The sequence below is a fragment of the Amia ocellicauda genome, chromosome 5, assembly GCF_036373705.1.
Source record: "Amia ocellicauda isolate fAmiCal2 chromosome 5, fAmiCal2.hap1, whole genome shotgun sequence".
Taxonomy (NCBI): Eukaryota; Metazoa; Chordata; class Actinopteri; order Amiiformes; family Amiidae; genus Amia; species Amia ocellicauda.
The window spans coordinates 50,748,519-50,769,569 of record NC_089854.1 but is presented as its reverse complement, the minus strand read 5'-3'; the positions used below and the strand labels follow the sequence as shown (position 1 = coordinate 50,769,569).

The following is a 21,051-nucleotide window of genomic DNA, read 5'->3' as shown; positions in this document are numbered from 1 at the left end:
TGTAAGAGGTCAGGATTAGATTTTATAGAAAACTTATGCTGCCATGAAAGAAAGGGCTATACTTGTATTCGGCTAACTAAGACACATGCAGTTGCAGATTGGTAACAGCTTCCAACTATAGAGTTGGGTTTAACTGGGACTCTAGCTATTGTTGTCACAAATAATGGGCTATTTATCTTGTTGGTGTATTTAAAGTACTCAGTATAGAGTATTTTCCTTTGCACTGCAGTGTCCTGTTAGATTTGAGAATGATAGATTTGGAATGTAACACATTACAAATAATTTATTATGGCTGTATCAACTTTTGAATTTCATGTGTAATATACATTTTACAAAATTGTGTGGTTTGTAGAGACCTCCCCCAAATTCAGCAATAGTTTGAAAATTAAGCACAAAAATTTTTACCTTTTCACATTTAAATACAAAATAATCTTACCTAGATCCACATATCCGATGTCAACATATAATCTGGCACACAGGGAGCCAAGCAAGAATCCAAACATGGGGCCAAATAGTGTAATTGTGTGTAGACAAGCTGTAAAATAAAATAAGGACAATATTATTTAAAAATAACAAACCTGCTATCTTAAAATAGATGATGAGATTGGTGAATGTACAGTTGTCTGTGTTTCAGTCTACATGTTATGTATGTATGCATGCATGTATGTATTTACTTATTTGCATTAGACATTAGATTTAATTCTATATTATGGTGGCCCTGAAGTGCAAGAAACACAACCAACCAAAAAACATGCATACACAAAATGAAGATGCTGCACACACTCCAAAAAGAAAGGCTGCATACACAAAGAGAACAATGTTGCAACGGAAACCTTTTTTAATGAAATTATACATATATATAACCAATAGATGTGCAAATTACCTAAAAATAAAGTAATATCAATATTAAATACAAATCTCAAATCACATTGTTTTTAGAAGTATATTTCAAATTTAACTGTGGAAACCATTAACATTCCCCATGGAAATGTATAATAATAATAATAATAATAATAATAATAATAATAATAATAATCATAATCATAATAATAATCATAATGTATGTAAACTACTGACATTTATCACCAAATCTCTCATCTCATAGGTTTTTAGCTATAGCTAATCCACCTGCTCGAATACAAAGCCACACCTCAAAGGCAGTGAGCTCATTAATTTGCATGAGTAGCAGTCAGTTTTGGTCAATATAAACTAGTTGTGAGGCCAGACAAATATGTTAATCATATTGATTGTGATGTGTATGTGTCAAGAAGCGATGTTACATTGTGAACTCGCTTTTAATACTGTTTATTTGGTTGAAGTATTTCACATTTTACATAAATAAAAACAATTCAATTTTTAATGCTTATGATTAAAATCATTTAAAATATCAATTCTTAAAATCACTTAAAATTTTTAAAATCTTTGTGATTTTTAACAAAACTAAAACAATTCACTTTAAAATAAACGTGCTCAAATCAAATAAACAAAACGTGATAAAAGCAAAAACTGCACACCAACAAAGGAGTCAAATACATTGAAAATAACTGAAAATGCATTAAACAAAATAAAGAAACAATTAAAAAGGAAAAAATAAAAAACAAACAAAAAAAGTCTAATGCATTTTAAATTAAACCCAAAAACGGTCAATGTATTTGACAACAAAATATAACAAAACTCTACCAAAAACCCTAAACAATTGTGATTTAAAAACAACTAAATCTTTAAAAACAATGAACTCGCTTTTAAGCAAGAAGGATCCCTCATAATCATTGAACTAGAACATGCAGAATTCAGTTTCCATTTAGATTTAAATTAAATTAGAGGCATGTGCATGTGTTTCTGTGGCACAGAAACATACCAATGTAGAAAGCAGAATTCTCTGCTTTTGCAAAATCATCAATGTAGGATATCCCCAGTGGTGTGACTGGTGTCTCACCGATTCCACGTAGCACGTTTCCAAAGAGCACATACACCCACATGGAGGATTCTGTGTCTGCTCTACACCCTGCATTGACAAACAGCAATTGGGAGCTAAGAAATACATTTACATATATGCGTACATTTGCAAAAATTAAATGTAATGAAACATCCAGCTGAGAAAATGATAAACATTTAATCTGAGAAAAGGCTATTCATCCTTTGTTAACATATATTGATATCAGAACACCATAAAATAATTTTTTTAAAATTAATCAGAAGTATTCAAATTTGAAAGTTTTTATTATGTAAATGTAAAATACTTAACCCAATAGTATATTTTATGTGAAAGAACAGAATCTGCATCAGGGTATTGCCAATACCTGCACTGACATCTGATGGCATTTCCTCTGACATCTCTAGAGTAAGTGATTGGTTTTGGTATGGAAGACAAGGGGAGATGCTGCTGTTTTCACCATCTTGGATCACAGTCTCGTATTTGTAGCTGTAATGAAATGTTTATAATTATAATACAATTATATATATATATATATATATATATACACAGTGAGGGAAAAAAGTATTTGATCCCCTGCTGATTTTGTACGTTTGCCCACTGACAAAGAAATGATCATTCTATAATTTTAATGGTAGGTGTATTTTAACAGTGAGAGACAGAATAACAACAAACAAATCAAGAAAAACGCATTTCAAAAAAGTTATAAATTGATTTGCATGTTAATGAGGGAAAAAAGTATTTGATCCCCTATCAATCAGCAAGATTTCTGGCTCCCAGGTGTATTTTATACAGGTAACGAGCTGAGATTAGGAGCACTCTCTTAAAGGGAGAGCTCCTAATCTCAGCTCGTTACCTGTATGAAAGACACCTGTCCACAGAAGCAATCAATCACTCAGATTCCAAACTCTCCACCATGGCCAAGACCAAAGAGCTGTCCAAGGATGTCAGGGACAAGATTGTAGACCTACACAAGGATGGAATGGGCTACAAGACCATCGCCAAGCAGCTTGGTGAGAAGGTGACAACAGTTGGTGCGATTATTCGCAAATGGAAGAAACACAAAATAACTGTCAGTCTCCCTCGGTCTGGGGCTCCATGCAAGATCTCACCTCGTGGAGTTTCAATGATTATGAGAACGGTGAGGAATCAGCCAAGAACTACACAGGAGGATCTTGTTAATGATCTCAAGGCAGCTGGGACCATAGTCACCAAGAAAACAATTGGTAACACACTACGCCGTGAAGGACTGAAATCCTGCAGTGCCCGTAAGGCCCCCCTGCTCAAGAAAGCACATGTACAGGCCCGTCTGAAGTTTGCCAATGAACATCTGAATGATTCAGAGGAGAACTGGGTAAAAGTGTTGTGGTCAGATAAGACCAAAATCGAGCTCTTTGGCATCAACTCAACTCGCCGTGTTTGGAGGAGGAGGAATGACCCCAAGAACACCATCCCCACCGTCATACATGGAGGTGGAAACATTATGCTTTGGGGGTGTTTTTCTGCTAAGGGGACAGGACAACTGTACCGCATCAAAGGGACAATGGACGGGGCCATGTACCGTCAGATCTTGGGTTAGAACCTCCTTCCCTCAGCCAGGGCATTGAAAATGGGTTGTGGATGGGTATTCCAGCATGACAATAACCCAAAACACACAGCCAAGGCAACAAAGGAGTGGCTCAAGAAGAAGCACATTAAGGTCCTGGAGTGGCCTAGCCAGTCTCCAGACCTTAATCCCATAGAAAATCTGTGGAGGGAGCTGAAGGTTCGAGTTGCCAAACGTCAGCCTCGAAACCTTAATGACTTGGAGAGGATCTACAAAGAGGAGTGGGACAAAATCCCTCCTGAGATGTGTGCAAACCTGGTGGCCAACTACAAGAAACGTCTGACCTCTGTGATTGCCAACAAGGGTTTTGCTACCAAGTACTAAGTCGAAGGGGTCAAATACTTATTTCACTCATTGACATGCAAATCAATTTATAACTTTTTTGAAATGCGTTTTTCTGGATTTGTTTGTTGTTATTCTGTCTCTCACTGTTAAAATACACCTACCATTAAAATTATAGACTGATCATTTCTTTGTCAGTGGGCAAACGTACAAAATCAGCAGGGGATCAAATACTTTTTTCCCTCACTGTATATATATATATATATAAACAATGCCTTTAGAAAGTAAATAAAAAACTAAATCTAGAAATTTGCAGAAAACTATTTCAAAATAAAAACTCAAATTGCTTGGTTGCATAAGTGTCCATCTCACTTGGAATAGCAATCCTAAATAAGTGAGTTAAGTGGCCTCCACCTGTGTTACAGTGTAGTGATTTAAAGTTCCTATAGGCTCCCTCTACTGGGTAGTGCATTTCAAAGCAAAGTCTCAACCATGAGCAACAAGGAGCTTTCAAAAGAATTCCAGGAAAAAGTTGTTAAATGGTACAGATTAGGGTATAACAAATATCAAAGGTCTTGAGTATTCCTTGGAGCACAATCAAGACACTGATTAAGCGGCCATTAATTGTCCTATTAGCAGTCCTGCGTGGGAGGGAGGGCCATCCTGACCAGCCTTGTGTCATTCAATGCAACACAGGTGTTTCTGTCCTAATTAGTTTCAGGTGTCGTATTTAACCACCTCCAACACCTCTTCTCTAGAGGCTGCTCCCCTTCAACACTCTCCGTGACACCCATGGACTTATCGGACCACCACTTAATTTCCTTCTCCCTTTCCCTCCCCTCCCTCCCCACTCCACCCACTCCCTCTGTCACCTTCCGCCGTAATCTCCACTCTGTCTCCCCCTCCACCCTAGCCTCCACTGCCCTCACCCTCTTACCTTCCATTGACTGTTTTTCCCATCTATCTGTCAACTGTGCTACCTCCTCTTTCTTCTCCTCCCTCACCTCCTCCCTTGACTATCTCTGTCCTCTCACGTCTCATCCTGCCCGTCCCTCCCCTCCTCAGCCTTGGCTCTCTGCTGCACTATCCGAACTAGTCTGCAAGCTGCCAAACAGAAGTGGAAAAGGACCAAACTTCCAGCTGCCCTCGAACTCTACCGCTATCTACTGTCCACATTCTCCTCCTCACTCACCTCAGCCAAGAAGTCTTACTTCCAATCACTCTTCGAATCCACTGTCAACAACCCCTGCAAACTCTACTCCACCTTCTCCTCCCTCCTTGCCCACCCGCCTCCTCCTCCCTCATCTCTCACTGCTGATGATTTCGCCTCCTTCTTCTCCTCCAAGATTGCAGACATCCGCAGGCTCTTCAATACTCCATCCTGCTCTTCTATCACACCCAAATCTCCCACGGATCAAGCTTCCATTTCTTCATTCTCACCTCTCTCAGATGCTGAAGTTTCTGCTCTCCTCCTACGTCACAAACCTACAACGTGTGCCCTGGACCCTCTCCCTTCTCGCCTCTTCCAAGCAACTGCTCCTGATCTTCTCCCCTTTATCTCCTCACTCCTCAACTCCTCACTCCTCTCTGGCTGTTTCCCCTCTGCATTTAAACAAGCTGCTGTCATCCCACTCCTCAAGAAACCAACCCTTGATGCCATCTCTCCTCAGAACTACTGCCCTGTCTCCCTACTCCCCGTCCTCTCAAAGACTCTTGAGCGGCCAGTCCACCGACAGCTCTCTGACTTTCTGTCCCAACACTCACTCCTTGATCCTCTGCAATCTGGCTTCCGCACAGCTCACTCCACTGAGACTGCTCTCCTGGCTGTAACTGACTCCCTCAGTTGTGCTCGGGCGGCCTCCCTCTCCTCAATTCTCATCCTCCTTGACCTCTCCACAGCATTTGACACCGTTGATCACTCCATCCTCCTCTCCTGCCTCACTGACCTTGGAATCTCTGGCACTGCTCTCACCTGGTTCTCCTCCTACCTCAGCGACCGGTCCTACCAAGTGACATGGTGAGGTTCATCATCCACCCCCCAACCTCTCCTCACAGGCGTTCCCCAAGACTCCGTCCTGGGCCCACTCCTGTTTTCTCTCTACACTCGCTCCCTGGGCCCCCTCATCGCATCTCATGGTTTCTCCTACCACTTCTACACTGATGATGCCCAGATCTTCCTGTCTTTTCCTGCTTCCGACCCTCTCATCCCCTCTCGCATCTCTTCCTGCTTGTCTGCTATTTCCGCCTGGATGCACTCACACCACCTCAAGCTCAACCTCTCCAAATTGGATCTCTTGTTTTTCCCCCACTCTTCGTCACCTTCTGCTGATCTCTCCATCTTGATCCCCTTGGAATCCACCACACTCTCTCCTTCTTCTTCCGCTAAAAATCTAGGAGTCACCCTCGATCCTACACCCAGCACATCACCACGCTGACACGCACCTGTAGATTCTTCCTGAGCAACATAAGCCGGATCCGTCCCTTCCTCACCGACTACTCGACTCAGCTGCTCGTCCAGTCACTGGTCCTCTCCCGCCTGGACTACTACAACTCCCTCCTGGCCGGCCAGCCTGCATCTACTACCTGCCCACTCCAGCTCATCCAGAACTCCACTGCTCCGCTTCCTCCACTGGCTCCCAATACCGGCACGCATTCAGTTCAAGACTTTGACCCTCACCTACCGCTGTCTCGACCACACTGCACCAAGCTACCTTCAGACCCTCGTCTCTCCATACATCCCCTCCAGACCACTGCGCTCCTCCAGCGCCAGAAGACTAACTCTACCTCCTCTCCACTCCCCTTCCTCCAGAGCCGCTCCTTCTCATCCCTGGCCCCTAAATGGTGGAACGACCTGCCCACCGAAGTCAAAACAGCAGAGTCCTTGACCTCATTCCGGCACTTACTCAAGATGCATCTTTTCTGTCAGTACTTGTAATATTAGTCCTTTTATCCTCACTAGATAGCACAGTTTTATTATGCTTCTTGTGTCTCCGATGTGTTTTCCTCCTTGCTCCCTTTCCCGCAACCCTTGACTGTGACCCTATATCTTGACAGCACTTAGCTTTTACCATCCAGGATGTAGGACCTCACTTACTGTACTTGCCTGTGTAAATTGTAAATTGGAATTTATAAAATGTATTTTATATTTTGAATTGCTATGTTTTAGTTAAATTGAATTTGTAATGATTGATGCCTTTTACTTAACTGTATTTTTGCACTTTGTTTTTGTTGTAAGTCGCCCTGGATAAGGGCATCTGCCAAGAAATAATAATAATAATAATAATAATAATAATAATAATAATAATAATAATAATAATAATAATTAAGAAGTGGAAGGTGTTTGACATGACCAAGACCCTGCCTAGATCAGACTGTCCCTTCAACCTGGATGACCAAGCAATAAGACTGGTCATAGAAGCTACCAAGGAGCCAATGCTTACTTTGGTGAGAGGCAGCCACCTTGTTGTGTTCCTAGTTTTAGACAGTCTTAGCATTCCTCATTTGTTTTAACTTTTCCTTTCTCAATGAATAACATGAATTATGTTAAGTGTTTGGTGGGGCCTGCTTGGTATGAATTGGTGGCAGCTAGACAAAGGTTACTTAAAGCTCAAATAGGCCGCTAACTCAAATATTCCAAATGACACTTAGAACAGGGGATGTGCCAACTGACTGAAAGACAGTAAATGTCATGCCAATCCACAAGAAAGGGGACAACACTGAGCCAGGAAATTACAGACCAATCAGTCTCACCTGCATCACTTGTAAAATGTTGGAAAAAATGATTAGACAGAAAATAGAGGAGCATCTTAATGAAAATCATATTCTTGGAGATAGTCAACATGGGTTTAGACGAGGCAGATCATGTCTTACTAATTTATTAGAATTTTTTGAACATGCAACTGCAGCTGTAGATCAGGTGAAAGCATATGATATGATATACTTAGATTTTCAAAAAGCTTTTGATAAGGTTCCACACCAAAGACTGATCTTCAAATTGGAAGCTGTAGGCGTTCAGGGTAATGTAAGTAGATGGATTATGAATTGGCTGATGTCTAGGAAACAGAGGGTGTCGATTACAGAAGTTGCATCTAACAGTGAGGTTGTTAGTGGAGTTCCACAGGGATCATTACTAGAGCCTTTGCTTTTTCGAATCTATATTGGACTCTGGGATAGTTAGCAAACTTGTCAAATTTGCAGATGATACAAAAATAGGTGACTCGGCAGATACAATCTTGTCAGTTCAGGCTATTCAGAGGGACTTAGATGATATTCAGTTGTGGGCCGACATCTGGCAGATGAAGTTCAATGTGGACAAGTGCAAGGTAATACATGCAGGTAACAAAAATGTCCACTATAATTACACATGGGAAAAACATGGGTGCTGTGGGCCAAGGAAAAAAAAAGTATGCGCTGCTTCAAACACATTTCCTGCACACTGGAAATGAGTACACACATGAAACTCTGCACATATGTTTAAGTCTAGACCAGTTCTAAGCTATACAAGTTTTTAGATTGATGTACACAAACGAGACTCATTTATTATGATACCAGTGTCACAACTACCTAGCACTTACACTACATCCCCGCTAGATGTCGTCATTACCTTGTCACAGTCAGTCACTTCTCTCAGCTTCAATCATTCCATTTACATTCCGGAAACCCTCATGTACTTGTTCTCTCACACGCTGCTCCCATTTGCCCTGCACCTCCCAACCTAGTTCACTGTTCCGTTTATAATCCCATTACTTCCCTCAATCTGGGTGAAGTTTTGTTAGTTCACACTACAATTCTGAGCATTTCTCCTTGAGCCCTGTCTAGCCTTAGTATTTTCGAACCCTTGCCCGAATTCCCGACCACGAGTCCGTTTCTCCCTTGTTACTCTGTTTGCCTGATCCCATGACCCTCGCCTGTGACCTCGACCACAACTCTGCCTTGCCTTTCTTGCCCTGATCTGCCAGCACCCGACCTACGCCTGTTCAACCACCCTTCCGCGCTCCGCAATTGGGTCCACTGTTCCCGTACCCGAGGTACCCGTGACAACCAGAGCTATTTATATTATAACTAATTTAATACAAAAATATATCTTGAAATCAAATCAGGGTAGTTGATTTTTGAGATTAATACTGGCTTGTACTTTAACATATTTGACCACGAGAGGGGGAACTTGATCATGAAAACTCTGCCAATTTTGTCAAAATTTGCCTTCATCTGATTTATATTATTAGGAGTCTGAAACCATACATTTCTTGATTGGAATCACCTGGAAGCCTCAATAGTTGCCTGCAACGAATAGATTTTATTAGTATTATTATTATAATTTTTCTGCCGTTATTTTCAAAAGCTTATACAAACAATACACTTCATACAGTGATACACAGCTGTGTAGAGCGATGCCATATGCAATATGGAATCCATATGTCACCTTGGCTGGTGGCCAGATTGATTTAAATGACACATTTTGGACAATTTTCAAATGTCTTCTTCTCTGAAACTGCAGGTACGTTGGATGTGGAATTTTGTACACATGCCACATCCCCTGCATTGCTGCTTGCAGCTATATTTATTATTATTATTATTATTATTATTATTATTATTAATAATAATAATAATAATAATAATAATAATAATAATAATAATAATAATATTATATTTATTTATTGCTTAGCAGATACCCTTGTCCAGGGCAACTTACAAAATATAAGTGCAATACAAATTGCAATAATACAAAGCAATTCAAGGCATAATACATTTTACAAATTCACAATTTACACACATGTATACGAGATATACAGTAAACAATATATAAGGCATCCTAGAATGGAAAAGCTGATAAGTGCAGACAAGATGTTAAGTCAAAGTTAAGAGGTAAGGGAAAGGGAGCATAGGGGATATCAAAATAAACAATACAAGTGCAAGTAATGCAAAGGCACGAGTACGACAAAACATTGTATAAGTGCAATTTTACAGGAGAATAAATGAGTAGAGTCTAAAAAGATGGGTCTGTAGTAATCACCGGAAGGAGTTTACTGTGTTTTGAATTCACAGGAAGCCATATACAGGAAGGAGTTCATGCACCTTCTGCACGATCACAGGAGCAGTTGCCACTTACTCTACTAGTAACTAGGAGCCAGGCCACAACAAGCTCTACAATGTTGTTCCAAACTAACTATATATACCGGGAACTATATACACTATATACACCAGGAGCCAGCTCATGCACCTCCTGCGTAACAAAGCAGCAGTTGACACCTGCTGATTAGCACAGCTAACACAGGGCAACAGCAGCTCTTACTGTTTTAGAAACAAGTTATGTACACAGCGGGACACGAGAGCCAGCTCATGTGCTCTCCACTGAGGACAGCAGCAGCGGTCCCCTGCTCCATGGCACGCAAGACAGAATGTGCCACAGACCTGCTGACCAAGGAACTATATACATAGCGAGGCAGCGAGCACAGTTCAAGTGTCATTGGCTGGGAACAGCGGCAGTAGCACTCCAGTCTACCAGCCAAGCTAGGATGAAGCCACAGTCTTGCTGTCTACACATAGTATATACATAGCTGGGTAAGGCAAGATGCATGCACCGCCGCAACACAAAGCAATGATAAACAAACTATATACAGGGCAGCCTTTTAAGGCTATGTACCTGGAGGCCGAGTGACAGAACCTGGGAACACATGAACAAGGCAGTCAGCAAGTCCAGGAGCAGCTCCCGTGGGTACTTGACTGGAAGGCATAGTCCGGTAGGAAGGGAAAACATGGTTCAAATAACTCCATCCAGGATGTGCTAACAGGGGCAGACTGGGAATAGAAACCAGGAGCCAGAGCCCACAGGGTACTGGGGCTTGACTGAAGCAAACACCAGGTTCCCATTGGAAGGGACTAGGCCCATAACGTTCAACCTGTAGAACTGGACAAACGTGAGTGGCAAAGCCTAGGCTGCAGTCGAATATATGTCTGCCAAGGGGGCACCTTGAAAAAGGTCCCATGATGTAGCAATGCCTCATCATCTTGCGATCCTGCTCAGAGACCAGGCCCAGAGCTTGAGCAGGCCCAGGATGGGGTACTAGAGAAACCCCTGCATCCATGAGTGCCCAGTTGCCCTTGCATTGTGATGCATCACGTTGACCTGTAGGTCGGCCACCGCAGCTATCTCCACGATAGGGGGTGGTTGCCTGTGATGCCGTGGCTGTGTCCGGGGCCTCAGCCAACTGAGCCAGGTAAAGGGCCAGCAGGCTTTTGGTGTTACGAAGGCGAGCCACTTGGGCTCCAGCCTCGTAGACCCTATGGAGCAGGGTCTCAGTAACACGTGACTCCACAGACACCAGCGAGGCAATGGTGGAGTTCACTTGGGGGAAGTCCACCCAGGCCGCTTCATCTGTCTGCTGCCCTTGTCCGGAGTCCAACGGCATGTGGGCTGGTAATAGAGACTCGTGAAGTGGGGGGCTTTGGGCTGCTGTTTGTGCTGCCTTGTCTGCTGAGGGGGCCCATGGGCGTCGCTCTGTCGGTCTCCCTTGTCGCACTGCTGCAGCCACAATTGTAGCAGCAGGCACAGCAGGTCAGGGCGAGTACCAGGGGGCACACAGTAACTGGGACGCTGCCGCGGCAAGTGTAGTGCCTAGCGTAACTGTCCGTTGTAATGGGGGCCCCACTCGGCTTGGTTAAACATGGGGACAACTTCACAACAAAACCACACCAAAACCTCGCTGCTGGACAGGACACTGTGTATCCAGACAACGGAGTATGGGATACAAGCACCGCGTAGGCCCGTAGGTTTAACCACACCATGTGTGCCATGTTTTTCCTGGGACACCGGGTGATGCTGGGTAATAGGCCACCAGTCGAAGTGGGGCCTAGAACCGAGACTGCACACACAGAGGGTGGAGCGCAGCAGAGGTTGATCCCAGGAAGCTGAGAGACTAACCGTCTCCTACAGCCACAACCAGAATATACAGCACTGTGGAGTAGTGGTTAGGTGGGTTCAAATCCTGGGTGGGGCAGTGCTGTTGTACCCCTGAGCAAGGTACTTCACTTAGATTGCTCCAATAAAAAACCCAGCTGTATAAATGGGTACAAATGTAAGTCACCCTGGATAAGAGCGTCAGCTAAATGACAAAAATAATAATAATAATAATAATAATAATAATAATAATAATAATAATAATAATAATAATAATATTATACTACTAAAAGCTAGGGAGGACCAAAAACATGGTTTAATAGAATTGTGCAAATAGTGCATAGTGTATAGTGCATACAATAGAGACAAAACAAAATACAAATAATATATAGAACTGTAAAGAGTTCTTAAGAAAGGGATCAGGAAAGCTCCAACTCTTGGAGCTAAAACTTAGAAAACGAACAAGATGTGCAAATATTCTAAATGAGTATTTTACAGAGGTGTTTACAAAAGAAAAATCAGATAACATGCCAAAGGTTAGTTAACTAAACCCTAAGAGAGATAAATTAATAGGAGGTACTAAAGGGATTATCAGAATTAAAAACAAACAAATCATCTGGGCCAGATGGTATATATCTAACAGTACTTAACATTAAATATTGTATAATAGACTGCTAACTAAAATATTCCAAATGACACGTAGAATAGGGGATGTGCCAACTGACTGCAAATGTCATACCAATCCACAAGAAAGGGGAAAACACTGAACCAGGGAATTACAGACCAATCTGTGTCACCTGCATTACTTGTAACATTTTGGAAAAAGTGATTATACAGAAAATAGAGGAGCGTCTTAATGAAAACCATATTCTTGGAGATAGTCAACATGGGTTTAGACAAGGCAGATTATGTTTTACTAATTTATTGGAGTTTTTTTAACATGCAACTGCAGCTGTAGATCACGTGAAAGCATATGATATAATATTCTTAGATTTTAAGAAAGCTATGGTTCCACACTAAAGACTGATTCAAAAATTGGAAGTTGTAGGTATTCAGGGTAATGTAAGTAGATGGATTGGTTGATGTATAAGAAACAGAGGGTGTTGATAAGAGGAGTTGCTTCTAACTGGAGTGAGGTTGTTAGTGGAGTTCAGCAGATTAGACTAAAATATGTGGCTCAGCAGATACAATCTCGGCAGCAAAGATTATTCAAAGGGACTTAGATAATATTCAGTTGTGGGCTGACACCTGGGGAATCAATAAAAAAGGCAAACAGAATGCTAGGGTATATTGTCAGAAGTGTAGAATTTAAAACAAGGGAAGTAATGTTAAGACTGTACAATGCACTAGTTAAACCTCATCTGGAATAGTGTACAGTTCTGGGCAGTTATGGCCTCTTGTTTGTATGTTCTTATGTTCTTTGCCAGAGCTACAGGCCAATGGCCAAGACTGGTCAATGTGTGTATGTGTCAACAATATCCCAAGCACTTCACAAATTGTTATATGTACACCTTGAAAGCCCACCTTGAATTCCAGTTTGCAAAAAATACAAACAAAAAAATCTGGGGATTCTGTAGCCAACATTTTATGATCTGACAAAACTAAAACCTCTTGGTCTAAATGCAAAGCATTATGGCTTTGACTGGGCCATTCTAGGACATTCATTTCCCACTCCACTGTTGCTTTGGCTGAGTTCTTGGGGTCATATACTGCTGAAAGGTAAATCTCCATCCCAGTGAAATGCCTTTCAAAACTTTTCATACCCCTTCCCTGATCTGTGGCTTTCTACAACCTTATCCCGGAGTTGTACTGAAAGCTCCTTATGTCATGTCTTCATGTTAGTATCTTTGCATTGATTGCACTGCACAACTGTGGCACTGAAACTGAAATCATGTGAACCACTGTTATTGAACACATTCAACGTATTGTGTAAATTCTAAAGACAATTGGTTGCATCTGAGAGTAGTGTCATGGTAAAGGGGTTTAAGTAGTGAAGATTTTTCAGGTTTTTATTTTTAATTAACTTTTTTGAAATGTTTTAAATGCAGTGTGGCTTTTAAAATAAATGAGTGGTTAAATCAAAAACCTTGACCAGTGGGGGTCCCCTAGAATTGGAGCTGAGAAACAGTGGATAGGATGTAGGCTCTTACGGTCCCATGAAGAAATGTGGCAGTCCAGTTAGCACTGAGCCTATCGCCATCAGCACGCACCCAGCCCCAATCAGCTGGGGTCTGTGCAGTTTGGCACCAAAATGACTCACAACAACCAGAAACATCAAATTTCCTACAGGAATGAAAATACCATTAATGTAAAATCCTTTATTCTGATGTGCAGCACCCTCAGCCTCATGTTAACCTGATATTCAATGAGTAATAAATAATATTCCTCCAAATCATGAGTCAGAAGCACTGCCCAAGGGGGAGGGGTTTCTGCACACTTCTGTAGGAACCTATTAAAGCTGCCCCTGCTCGTCACTCAGAACAGGTCCCTTCCCAATTCCTGTTCTATAAAACGTGATATCAGTGCAGGTTTGTCCTCTTTTGCCATTTCGCTGGACAAGAGAATGTGAGCTCTCTGTGTCTTGTCTGTGCATTAGACCCTTTATTGTTATTTAACAATTATGAATCGGTTGGTTGGCTTCACGGCTGTGTTGTTCACCACTATTTTACTTGTGTGTATGTCTCTATTTGTTGTTGTATTAGTTATTATTGATAGGTAATCCAATTCTGTTCCGTCCGTGCACCGGGGCTCTGACTGCGCTTTCAGTTTCAGTTTCAATTACAAATAGAACACTTTAAACATAATAGTAGTGTTTAGTGCAATATAGTGCCTTACAGTGAGGGAAAAAAGTATTTGATCCCCTGCTGATTTTGTATGTTTGCCCACGGACAAAGAAATTATCAGTCTATAATTTTAATGGTAGGTGTATTTTAACAGTGAGAGACAGAATAACAACAAAAAAATCCAGAAAAACGCATTTCAAAAAAGTTATAAATTGATTTGCATGTTAATGAGGGAAATAAGAATTTGATCCCCTAACAATCAGCAAGATTTCTGGCTCCCAGGTGTCTTTTATACAGGTAACAAGCTGAGATTAGGAGCACTCTCTTAAAGGGAGCGCTCCTAATCTCAGCTCGTTACCTGTATAAAAGACACCTGTCCACAGAAGCAATCAATCAATCAGATTCCAAACTCTCCACCATGGCCAAGACCAAAGAGCTGTCCAAGGATGTCAGGGACAAGATTGTAGACCTACAAAAGGATGGAATGGGCTACAAGACCATCGCCAAGCAGCTTGGTGAGAAGGTGACAGTTGGTGCGATTATTCGCAAATGGAAGAAACACAAAATAACTGTCAGTCTCCCTCGGTCTGGGGCTCCATGCAAGATCTCACCTCGGGGAGTTTCAATGATCATGAGAACAGTGAGGAATCAGCCCAGAACTACACGGGAGGATCTTGTTAATGATCTCAAGGCAGCTGGGACCATAGTCACCAAGAAAACAATTGGTAACACACTACGCCGTAAAGGACTGAAATCCTGCAGTGCCCGCAAGGTCCCCCTGCTCAAGAAAGCACATGTACAGGCCCGTCTGAAGTTTGCCAATGAACATCTGAATGATTCAGAGGAGAACTGGGTGAAAGTGTTGTGGTCAGATGAGACCAAAATCGAGCTCTTTGGCATCAACTCAACTCGCCGTGTTTGGAGGAGGAGGAATGACCCCAAGAACACCATCCCCACCGTCAAACATGGAGGTGGAAACATTATGCTTTGGGGTGTTTTTCTGCTAAGGGGACAGGACAACTGCACCGCATCAAAGGGACGATGGACGGGGCCATGTACCGTCAAATCTTGGGTGAGAACCTCCTTCCCTCAGCCAGGGCATTGAAAATGGGTCGTGGATGGGTATTCCAGCATGACAATGACCCAAAAACACACAGCCAAGGCAACAAAGGAGTGGCTCAAGAAGAAGCACATTAAGGTCCTGGAGTGTCCTAGCCAGTCTCCAGACCATAATCCCATAGAAAATCTGTGGAGGGAGCTGAAGGTTCGAGTTGCCAAACGTCAGCCTCGAAACCTTAATGACTTGGAGAGGATCTGCAAAGAGGAGTGGGACAAAATCCCTCCTGAGATGTGTGCAAACCTGGTGGCCAACTACAAGAAACGTCTGACCTCTGTGATTGCCAACAAGGGTTTTGCCACCAAGTACTAAGTCAAAGGGGTCAAATACTTATTTCCTTCATTAACATGCAAATAAATTTATAACTTTTTTGAAATGCGTTTTTCTGGATTTTTTTGTTGTTATTCTGTCTCTCACTGTTAAAATACACCTACCATTAAAATTATAGACTGATCATTTCTTTGTCAGTGGGCAAACGTACAAAATCAGCAGGGGATCAAATACTTTTTTCCCTCACTGTATACAGTACATTCCAACTGCTTGCTGTGTTGGTTTTTTGTCCACAGGGCTTTTTCCTTCACAGCAGAAGCGCTAGCAGCGGCAGTAAAATCCGAGGCCCGGCTGCCTGGCCTGAGCATTAGTGTATCATAAGAGATCTCACCCACATGAGGGTCTCCTCCACCGGCTTGCACCCTCACTACAGATCTCTCAGTCCGTTGAGAATGAGTTCTGCTAAGCCTCCTCGTCTGTGTGTGCAGGCCTCGTTTTTTTTATCCCGCTACAGCTAGTGGTCTACTACCCTCGGCTCCCTTGGACCCTGGACCACGTGTCACCCAGTGTCACACACGATGTGGTTAAGCCTACAGGACTACGTGGAACTTGTATCCAGGACCTGGTGCTTGGCATACACAGTGTTCTGTCCGGCAACAACAAGGTTGCGTCTGGTTTGTGTCACAGTAAACATTGCCGGGTGGAGACACACTTACAGTGGTGAACCCGTTACGCACTCCACTTGTCGTGGCGGTGTTTCAGTTGTTGTGTGCCCCCTGGTGCAAACACTGACTGGCACCCCCCCGCTGCACGCTTCCCTGGTCACGTGCGTGTGCACTCGGCGATGAGCTCCTCTCGCCCCCACCATTACACCACTTGCGACCGACGCACCTTGCCCGCCTGGAGTGGGGAGGTCCTATGCCCCGTCATCTGGGCACCGACAGTGGGTGCGATTTGGCCGTGCCCGACAATCTCCCACTCCAGCGAGTGACTGTGGTGGTTCAGTGTCGCTGGATCTCTCCCTGAGCCCCTCTGTCTCCTCCTCCAGGGTTGTAGTGCTGGAGACAGCCGCGCCTCCCGCTGCTGCACCGGCTGCTGCTACCGCACCTGCCATACGTGCCCATGGACAGGGAGCGCGATGAGGTCATCCATGCCCTGAACAGCAGGTTGGACCAAATTTTTGCTCTACTGGCCACGAAAGCAGCACAGGCAGCACAACAGGTGCCACCCCCCCCCCCAACACAAGGACACTCCAACACTGGTTCACACCACGCCGCTGGAGTCTGAGGGGAGTCTATCTGCTGATGAGAGCAGTAGACAGACCACCTTGGGAGGCGGAGCTCATGGAGGAGGAGCTGGTCTCACCCACCCCTCCTCCTCTGTTGAGTGAGGACATCCCTCCTGCTCCTACGGGACAGGATTGGGACTTCTGGGCGGTGATTCAGAGGGCTGTGGAATGTCTCCAGCTACCCTGGCCCTCTGATCCTGCCCCGCTGCGCTCCAGGTTCGTGAGAGGTTAGCCCTTGCAGGGGCCCACATGGGCCCTCTCACTGCTTCCTGACCTCTTGGAAGAACTGAGGGCCACCTGGGACCATCTGTCAACAGCCCTCGCCCTAGCCAGGAGAGGGGAGGCTTATGCCAGGACCCAGTGCGCGGCAGAAGCGGGCTTGGTGAATTTCCCAAGTGTTAATGCCACCATAGCCACGCTTGTCTCCCTACCTTCACTGTCTGTGGAGCCACGTGACCTGGCCTGCCCCAACATGCAGTGTTGCATCACGGAGACACTGCTCCGAAGGGTGTATGAAGCAGGAGCCCAAGCGGCCCGCCTCATAAACACAGAGAGCCTTCTGGCCCTGTATTTGGCCCAGTTGGAAGGGTCCTTGGAGCACGATGGCGCATCACCAACCCCGCCCCCTATCTCGGAGATAGCGGCGGCGGCCGACCAACTGGTGACGGTGATACGTCATGGGGCAAGGGATCCCTGGAAGCCATTGTGGTGGCATGCCGCCAACTCTGGCTGTCACAGGCACGATGGGTTCCTGAGGCGGAGAGGACCCACCTCATGGGCGCCCCCATTTCGACGGGCTTCAATTTTGGCATCTCTGTGGAGGGGATGCTCTCACGGGAAGCCCCCCGATTGCAGCTCCAAGTCCCAGGCAATAGCCCCGCCCTCCTGTCGATCTCCGCCAATGTCTCACTGTCAGGCAGGTGCCCCACCAGGCTCGCCGCCCTGGCCCCAGCAGCCCACAGCAGCTCCTGGTAGGAGGAGGCCTGGCCCGACCCCACCTCCTCCACCACACGAGCCCCGTCCCTGAGGCGTTCCAGCAGCCTCTGGCCCAACCTTACACCCCCCATCAACTCTCTAATTGGCAACTCCAAATTATATCAGTTGGCCACTCCCTACAGTTTCAAACACATCCACCCCCATTCTGAGGAGTTGTGTGGAGACGAGTGAGGGACCCATTGCAGTGTGCGGTGCTTTGCGTTGAAATCACCACACTCCTGGAGAAGCGAGCAATCTGCGAAGTGCCCCCTCCGGGGCAGCATAAGGGATTCTGTTCCCCATACTTCCCATACAAGAAGGTCTCCGGTCATGCAGACTGTACTGTCTAGCAGGCCGTCTGCTTCTGTGGGTGCAGCCATGGTTCCGCTACATCAGAGCAGTTCACCTCCCAGGCCTGTCCAACACAGCGGCGGACCTCCTCTCTCGGGGAGGCCCCCAGGTTTCGGAATGGCACCTTCACCCACTTGTGGTACAGCAATTGTGGAGCCGGTTCAACAGGGCGGAAGTGGATCTCTTTGCCTCGGCAGAATTCACACACTGCCCACTATGGTTCTCCATCCGAGACCCAATTAATTTCCCTATTGGGGTCATATTACAATTGCTACAAGAGTTGTTGGACCAGGGCAAGTCCCCGTTCACGGTCAAATAGTACCTCTCCGCATGTCATGTCCGGATTGATGGCAAGCCCCCTGGGTCTCATTTCTTGGCTTTGCAGTTCGTAAAGGGATCTTGACAGCTGCAGCCCCCTCTCACTCCTTCACTGCCCGCATCGTGCCTTGATGTAGGGCTGGACTCACTTTTCCAAGCCCCATTTCAGCCACTGAACTCAGCTGAGCTGAAGCTAGTGTCACTTACTGGCAATCACATCTGCAAAACGCGTGAGTGAGTTACACGCCCTGTCCATACACCCATCATGTGTCCGTTTTGCAGGAGATGGCTTCAGGGTCACGCTACGGCTTGACCCTGCATTCCTCCTGAAAGTGCTATCGCAATAAGTACATTTGGTGCTCATACCAATTATTTGTGTCTTATGGAGTGTGGACACAGTGCCGGTGCTTTCAAAGCAGCGCCTCTCACATTGGATTGTGGACAGTATTACCATGGCCTACCAGTCCACTGGGACCCCGGTGACTGAACACCTGGTGGCCCACTCAACTCAAGGGGTTGCCACATTGTGGGCCCTTTCTCAAGGCGCCCCCTTGGCAGATATTTGTGTGGTTGCAGCTTGGGCTTCACCGCTTACATTTGGCTGGTTCTACAGGTTGGATGTGATGGGACCTTCCACCACTCCTATTGGATCAGGGGTCCAATGCCATGATAATGCGCGGAGGATGCACAAGTTGCTTAATTGCCTGTGAAAGATATTGTGCAAGTGGATTACGGCCTTGCTCCTAGTTGCACTAGTAGAGCAGCTGGCCTTGCTATTGTACGTGGAGGGCGTAAGAGTTGACCTCTGTAGCCCCACTTTGTATATGTTGATTCTAGACAGTTCCCGGTAAGAACGTGACTGCGGTCCTCGTTCCTGGGCGGCTCAGGTGTGAGATTACTGAGATTACTGTCTGGAGTTGTGTTGCCGAGGCCCCCTAGCGGTCACCTTGGGGCAGGTTCCCTTATTAGCTCACTGCCTCCTCCCTTGCAATGGTTTTGTTATACAGTATCCCCTCCCCCTTGGATAGTGCTTCTGACTTGAAAGATAATGATAGGTTGTGAATGCAACCCCAGTTATATGAAAAAGCAAGCACTTCCCAAGGGTTGCAAGGTCGCGCAGGAGTCCTAGCTCCTGGCAAAAGAGGACAAGCCTGCGCTGACGTTATGTTTTATAGAACAGAAAGTGGGAAGGGACCTGTTCTTAGTGACGTGCACAGGGACTAATGGCAGCTTTGATAGAGTGACATTTTCGATCGGTTCCTACGGAAGTGGGCAGAAACCCCTCCCCCTTGGGCAGTGCTTCCTTTTTCAGATAACTGGGGTTGCATTCGCAACCTATCGTTTAATCGAACTCATGGGCCTAAATATACATATATGTATCTGAGTTTAATGTACTGTGCATGCCACAATGACAAGAGCTGGAAATTAAAACAACCTCATGGGTTTTCATGAAGGTTCAAACTTATTGGCAAAGTTTATTTGCTTGTCTGAATTATGCTTGTGCTAGACTTACTGTCACTGTTCTTTTTATTCAAGTCAGAGTTAATTCTCATTATAAAGCAAAGGGAACAGACCTATTAAAATGTAATAATAAGCATAATAACAACAGCACTTTACCCATTTCAAAACTTCCATCAATGAAACCAATGAAGTAGCTGGGGAGGTCAAACCTCCTCTCTATCTGGGTGATTGAGCTCTTCATGTATGTTCCTGACAGTGCCTTTGAGAAATAGGCAAAGGACAGCGCCACAATAAACATCTGCAGAAAGAAGGAGATTCACAATTAGAAGTATCTATTTTGAACAAACAGGATGTTTCACTGTAAAATATGTGTGTTTGCAAGAGATGTCTGATCAGAATTGCATGCTCCATCTATGAATTTGATTCTTGTTTCTACTTGATACATGACTCAGCTATGCTTTTCCTGTGCCAGATAAAATGTATACTGTAAAATGTCATAGTTGGATTAATTGTATTTCGATTAAAAGCAATACAGATGACCTCTTAAACAGTAGTTCCCAAACTTCTTCACTTTGCAGCTGGTTATTTGTGGTTTTAAAGTATTTTGTATCACCACAGTATGAACAATACAAGCAACATGCATTTTTTGCACTTAAAACATACACACATGCACTCACACAGAGGAAGAACATTTTAAATTAGAAAAGTATAGGACGTTAAGCAAAACTTAGTATAGCAACCTTATAGTAAATCCTTGATAGTAGTATTGT

At 44.4% G+C, this 21,051-nt stretch overlaps 1 protein-coding gene across 1 annotated transcript in view; it reads right to left on the bottom strand.

The window, feature by feature from the left end:
- slco1e1 (solute carrier organic anion transporter family, member 1E1) overlaps positions 1-21,051 on the bottom strand; it is a 58,761-nt gene that overhangs the window by 26,043 nt on the left and 11,667 nt on the right. The window contains exons 4-8 of the mRNA XM_066705610.1: positions 20,438-20,579; positions 13,869-14,001; positions 2,301-2,422; positions 1,859-2,005; positions 437-535 (exon numbers count right to left, since the gene is read on the bottom strand). Of these exons, the coding sequence (XP_066561707.1) occupies positions 437-535; positions 1,859-2,005; positions 2,301-2,422; positions 13,869-14,001; positions 20,438-20,579 (643 nt within the window). The remainder of the gene's footprint in view (positions 1-436; positions 536-1,858; positions 2,006-2,300; positions 2,423-13,868; positions 14,002-20,437; positions 20,580-21,051) is intronic.